The sequence below is a fragment of the Petaurus breviceps genome, unplaced genomic scaffold, assembly GCF_028583685.1.
Source record: "Petaurus breviceps papuanus isolate PSGF00001 unplaced genomic scaffold, PetGlider_PUasm1.0 90601, whole genome shotgun sequence".
Lineage (NCBI taxonomy): Eukaryota > Metazoa > Chordata > Mammalia > Diprotodontia > Petauridae > Petaurus > Petaurus breviceps.
This window is the reverse complement of record NW_027187282.1, coordinates 4262125-4268446: the sequence shown is the minus strand read 5'-3', so window position 1 is coordinate 4268446 and position 6322 is coordinate 4262125. Positions and strand designations below refer to the sequence as shown.

The 6322-nt window shown below is 54.1% G+C and overlaps 1 protein-coding gene and 1 long non-coding RNA gene across 3 annotated transcripts in view; one reads left to right on the top strand and one right to left on the bottom strand.

Annotated features, from left to right (window-relative positions):
- The first annotated feature begins 167 nt into the window (after positions 1-167).
- LOC138142685 (uncharacterized) overlaps positions 168-6322 on the top strand; it is a 6804-nt gene continuing 649 nt past the window's right edge. The window contains exons 1-5 of the mRNA XM_069063798.1: positions 168-959; positions 3138-3905; positions 4112-4148; positions 4512-4583; positions 5776-5877. Coding sequence (XP_068919899.1) covers positions 3222-3905; positions 4112-4148; positions 4512-4583; positions 5776-5877 — 895 coding nt within the window. The 5' untranslated portion in view covers positions 168-959; positions 3138-3221. The remainder of the gene's footprint in view (positions 960-3137; positions 3906-4111; positions 4149-4511; positions 4584-5775; positions 5878-6322) is intronic.
- The window catches only part of LOC138142686 (uncharacterized), a 7476-nt gene continuing 3978 nt past the window's right edge, over positions 2825-6322 (bottom strand). For both annotated transcript variants that reach the window (XR_011163512.1, XR_011163511.1), the window contains exon 5: positions 2825-3194. This is a non-coding gene — a long non-coding RNA (uncharacterized lncRNA). The remainder of the gene's footprint in view (positions 3195-6322) is intronic.

The window sequence follows — 6322 nt, the reverse complement described above, 5'->3', positions numbered from 1 at the left end:
TGGAAGGGGGAGGAGGAGGAGGAGCCTTCAGGGGAATATCCGCACCCCCACACGGACTTGCAACCCAGTGACCATAGTGCTGTTCTCTGAGCAAAATGCTTTATCTCCTGACGTTTCGCAAGGATGTTTTCTCTCCTTGCCTCTATTTCTCTCCCTCCTCACCTCCTCACCTTCCCTGATTAAAGATGCTTAAAGGCTTACAGATCTCGCTAAAATTCGATGTTCTACAGGAAGCCTTTACAATTCCCCATTTTAATAGCTCTGTTGATTATTTCCTCTTTATCCCATTTATATCTTGTTTCTAGGTGGTTGTTGACATGGTGTCTCCCTTTTGGGAGCAGGGACCCTGTTTTTGCCTCCCCTTGTCTCCCTCAATTGAACACAAGTGTTCGGTACATAGTAGGCATTTAATAAATGCTTGTTGCTCGAGGAGGAGGAAGAAAAGGGCCAGGCTCCCGCCAGGGCCGGGGATGTTCTCAAACACCCCCTCCCCCACATTCGGAGGCGCCGCAGCCTGGCGGACCCAGCCCTTTTATCTGGCCCCACGCCTCCCTCCTAGGTACTTTTCCCGGTTTGGGGGGGTGGAGGGGGGCGGACCGGGCTAAGGGTGAGGACTAGCCCCTCTCCCCGTTCGGAAGGCTGTCAGTCCCAAACATGACCAGAAGCGGCGCTCTTCCCGAGTCGCCTCTCTCTTTCTCTCCACTGCCTTATCAGTGCCCAGCCCGTACCTTATCTCGCTGGGTCCCTTTCTTGCCGATGCCGCCGCAGCCGTAACCGCGGCGCCCTCATTTTCCGTCTCTCATCACATCCTCCTTATCTCATTCCCTCTCTCTCCCCCTTCTCTCTCCATCGAACCCTCTCTCTGTAACTATTATTGCCGCATCCGATTCTCTAGTTGGCTCTACTACAGTGAGAGGACCCAGCTTTGGAGCCTGTCTCTACCATCCGTGTGACCTTGGGTAAGTCACCTAACCTCGCTGGGCCTCAGTTTCCCTCTCTGTAAAGTGAGGCCTTCCCAACTCTCCAAGGGGGAGTCCCTCATCCCGCCTCTGTGTCTGTACTGAGCTAAGGGTGGGAAGCGGGGGCAGCTGTGGGGGGCCGCCTGCAGCCCCTCCTCCCCTCCCAGCCCTTCCACATTTTTGTCGGGGGAGGGTTCCCCGCCACTAAGGCTGCCATGGAGAACACTGGATCCCTCTTTCATTCTCTCTATTCCCAACCCCCCTTCCCCCACCGCTCTAGCCCCCCAAAAGCTTGCACTGGTTGCGGTGACGTCACCTGAGGGCATAATGAGCCTGGCAACTACCGCAAAGCTGAGCTGTGATTGGCTGACATATAAGCGAGAAGTGCTGATTGGCCCAGCTAAGAATGGCCAATAGCCTTTGGCCCCAGCTTTCAGGCGATTGGCTGAGAGCATGTTACCGGGCGGCCGCGGGGCAAGAGCTGATTAGGGATCGTGAGGCCGGGTGGGGCTAGACTAGGCTGGACTGTGGGGGAGGGGCGTGCGCCCCGCCGTCGAGCACCTGAGGTGGGGTTGGGGTTACGAGATGGATCAGGAAGGAAGCACTTGTGCGACACCTCCCCCCAGATGAACCAGTGCACGGCCACGCCCCCCACCCCCCAGAGAAGCAGCCACTCGGACCCCGCCATCCCAGGCCCGCCAGGCCTCCTAGGTCCCCCGCCCAGCTAAGCCTATGTGGCCTTCGAGGCCCCGGTCTGTGCCTGTCCTTGTCTGCCATGCTAGAGCCCTCAGGTGGGCAGGGTCATGGCTCCCTGGTGCCCAGCCCATGGCTGGTACAAGCCCGGGGTTGGGGACAGTTCCCCATCCGGGTTCTGGCTGCCCTCCTTTCTCGGTGCAGCAGCACCCAGGCTTGTGGTTAGCAGAGCTGAGGAGGCTCTGGGACACTTTGTTCGTGTCACACAGGCCGAAGCCTCTGAGCTGGTTACCACCCAAAACCACAGGGTGGGGAAGGAGGAGGGCCACATGGTTACGGTTATGACTCTGCTACCTCTTCCCCCAGCTCCTGGCCCCTCCTCTCATCCCAGTCGGTCCTCGGGTTTTTATCAAGCCTCTAACGCTTGTCAGGCCCTGTGCTAAGTGATGAGGATACAAAGACAAAAGACAGTCCCTACCCTTAAGGAGCTCGCTGTGTAATAAGGATGATGTGTGCAAATACCTTTGTGTATCTACACTGTAAATTCTTCTGCCCAGGTGAGGTCAAGGAGAGAGTCACTGATACTCCGGCCTCACAGTTCCCAGCCAGTACCAAATTAGTACTTTGCATTGGGACTGCAAGGTGGGAGTACAGAGGGGACAGAAACATGGTCCCCACACTGGAGAAAAAGCCAGAAAGCTCCTAGCAAATTGAGGGGATCTAGTTTAAGGACCTATGTCTCAGGCTCTGTCCTAGGTTCCAAGGATACAGTAAAGAATCAGTCAATAAACATTAAGCTCCTACTATGTGCCAGGCACTGTACTAAACACTTCAGATTCAAATATGAATGATGAAACAGTACCTGCCCTCAAGGAACTTATGTTCTACTGAGACCAGGGCTTTGGCACTGGCTATTGACCAATGACTAGCCATGTGACCTAGGAGAAGCACCTGGCTTTCTCTGAGTAGGAGCAGCTGGATAGAACCCCGGACCTGGAGTCAAGAGGACCTGAGTTCAAATGTAGCCTCAAATACTTAAGATCTGTGTGTCCCTGGGCAACTCACTTCTCCTCTGCCTGCCTTGGTTTCCCCAACTGTAAAATGGGGCTAACACCTACTTCCCAGGGTGGTTGTGGGAATCAAATGATAGAATATTTGTCAAAAGCACTCGATATAGTCCCTGGCATACAGTTTATTGTGGTTCAGTTTCGGTCATGTCTGACTCTTCATGACTTCATCTGGGGTTTTCTTGGCAGAGATATTGGAGTAGTTTGCCATTTCCTTCTCCAGCTCATTTTAATTGAAATTGAGGCAAATAAGTGAAGTGACTTGTCCAGGGTCACAGAGCTAGGAAATACCTGAGGCCAGATTTAAGTTCCCAACTCCAGGCCCAGCACTCTATCTACTTTACCACCTAGCTGCCTCCTGGCACACAGTAGGTACCATATAAATGCTTATTCCCTTCTTCCCCATCTCATCTCCCAGGGACAGAAAAGACTCTTCTCAGGCCAGATTGGGTTCCTGCAACTGTGCGCTTCTGAACTGTGAGAAAAAAAAAAAGAAAAGAAAATGGAGGAGGTGACCAAGAAGGAAGATGGAAAAAAAACAGCAGAAAGGTCAATGGACTCCACCCTTGGGAGTGCCCTGCTCTCCCACCAAGGGGAAGCCAGAGCCACTGTCCCCGAGAAGGGAGCTCCCCAGGAGTCAAAAATGTGGGGCCCTGGAGGGGCAGAAGTAGGGGCCTACTGCCTGCAGGAGGATGAGGCTCTGAGCATCCCTGGGTCAGCAGAGGAGGATGAGGAGAGTGAGGCTATCCAAGCCATGGCCCTGGGGCTGGAGTTGCAGTGCAGGCTTCAGCTCCACCTGGACCAGCTGGAGGCCAAGGCCAAGGCCAAGGCAGCAGCAGCTGCTGCTGCTGCAGCAGCCTGGGGCAGCTCAGAGTCAGCTCTAGGAGCCTTTGGAAGTGTGGTAGTCCCAGAGCGCCCTCAGCCCTTGGCCAGTCAGGGCAGTCATGGGGAGCCCCACATCAGCACCCAAGAGACAGAGGCTGTCTTGGGGCAAGTCCCTGAAGAGGTCAAGTTGGGTGAGAAGGGAGGCTCAGAGCCATTTGGGGAGCCCCTTTGGGGAACAGTATGGTATCCCAGAGAGAAGGGGGAAATTGGTGCTGAAGTATGGGGAGGCCTGCCAACCTCTAGTCCTACTAATGTCTGCCAAAGAAAGCAGCTCTACCCAAATCTGGAGCTAAAAGGACAGGTGAGTATCCCTGTCCTGACCCTTCCCCAGACCCTAAAACAACCAGGTGCCCCATCCCCCCTCTTCCCTTGTCTTAGGCCTTGGAGGAATGTGAATCCTTTGCTGCTTCCCCACACCCCACCAAACTTCCCTGTACACCATCCACTGTTGAGGGGAAGAACATTGTCCCTCTCTTCCCCAGGCTTGATCCCATGTTATCTCCCCAGGTCCCTGAAGGAGCCAGCACCCTGGAGCTAACACATGGTAAGACTGCTCGAGAGAAGGGGTGTGTGTGTATGTGTGTGTGTGTGTGTGTGTGTGTGTGTTTCTGTCTCCCCCTCCATCCCCACCTCTATAGGCAAGGACTGACTCACTGTTCACTGTTCCCTTGGGTAGTATAAACAACTCCTTTCTCCCTAAGCCAAAATGAGGCTGTTTCCTTATGAGGACAGGAATTCCAGCTTAGCTGTTCCCCAGGGGCTTCCAGGCCTGGGCACGTGTATGGGCACTGCTTTCCCTAGGACCCCCAGGCTTCTAGGGGGAGATGGAGGACTGCTTCTCTTGCCCCCAACCCCCTCTCCCATTGAGCTCCCAATGAGCCCTATCCCTTCCCTCACCCCCCAACAGAGAACTGCAGCTTCAGGGCCACCAGTAGCCAGAAGCCTGGAGAAGCCCTGACCCTGGGTTGCAGCTGGAGAGGTGAGAGACTCCACAATGCTTCCACCCTCTCTACCCAATCACCAGGTTCCTTCTTCACTCACCCTTTCTTCCATTTCTCAATGAAAAGTCAGAGTTCTGGTTGAAGAAGATCTCACTTCAAAGCCTCTCACTAACTGTAATCTTGGGGAAGTAATTTTTTCCTCCCCAGACCACAGTTTCCCCTCTTTCAAAGAAGAGGGTTTGACTAGATAATCTTTGAGACCCTTTCCAGCCCAACTTCTCTGGTCCTCTTATCCCATATCCTTGGCCCTCCTCTTTTCATTCCACTAATCCTTAAAACCCTAGCTGTGTGACCTTGGACAGGTCCCTTCTCTTGAGGCCTCTGCTTTCTCCTCCAAGCCCTCTTCCTTTGGGATGCTTGCCCTGACTGGCCTCATCTCCACCTTTCTGCTCGGACCTCCTCTGACCTGCAGATTGCCCACATTTCTCTGCTACCTGGGAGCTAGCCTTTCCCAGCTAGCCTCAGGATGCCTCTCCCCTTGTCTCCAGCACAGTGCCTAGTCTAGAGCAGGGGCCCCTAACTGCTGCTCCCCTCCCAAGGAAGAACAGAATCATCCTCACATCCTGAGAGCTCAAGCCATAGGGGTTTGGCCCCCACCCATGTTCTCTCTTTGCTGCCCCTTGCCTCTGGATTCAAATGTCTTTGTGTATGTGCTTGTGTGACCTCAGACAAGTCCCTTCTCTTTAGGCCTCAGTTTCCTCCTCTGGCTCTGGCAAATGGAGAAGGATGGGGATTCAGTGATCTATAAGCTCTTTTCCAGTCCTCAACTTGTGTGTGTCTGTGTGAGTGTGTCCACATATGTCCCCTGCTGTTGCCACCACCTTCTCTGTCTCCTCTGGCTGTGCTCTCCAGACTCTTGTGCTGTCCCATATTTGCAGTCCCCCTCACCCCCCAAAACCTAGTCTGGATTCCCCCAGAAGCAGAGGAGGTGCTTGTCTATTCCTCTCTACCCTGTAGCCTGTCTGACCCAAAGATATTTGCCAGTGGAGGAAAAGAGGAGTCACAAGCTTGAGGTGAGTGGCCCTGGGTGAGGGAAGGGAGAGAGCAGGGGGACAGGTGCCTTCAGAGATCCATGTGCTAGGGCTCCACAGCTTCTTTGCCCACAGAAGGGGTGTGGAGGGTCATTAGAAATCCATACTTCACCGACACCTTCCTCCATCCTGGCCACAGTCAAGATCCCAGCTCCAGGACCTCCAACAGGAGGACGGCAGCCTTCAAAGAAAGGGCCTCTACATGGAACTGAGGGCCTGGCCCCCACAAGTCCCCAAACAGGTGAGACTTTGACTTTCCCTTCATCCGGGGCAAGGTGGGGCCAAACAGAGACAGAACTGGAAGGGGCCTCAGATAGGGAGGTTTTCCCTTTCTCCCCACTTCTATTTTATAGATGGAGAAACTGAGGCACAGAGCCAAGGATTGACTTGTTCCAGGTCATGCATCTTAGTCAGAGGCACAAGTCAAAAAGAGCAGAGAGACTCAGTATTGGAGGGGGACAAGAATCCTCTAGATTCTGTGCCTCAGCATTCATATCCTGCTACCCACATGAGGGCTGGGCTGGTCCTGACCTGTCCATAAATGAAGTGGCACCAAGCAACACATGGGCGGGTGCATGTCCCCTGGGGCCCATATGTATCCTGGGGGCGAGCACACACACCACACACACCACACACACACCCACACACACACACACACACACACACACACACACACACACACACAC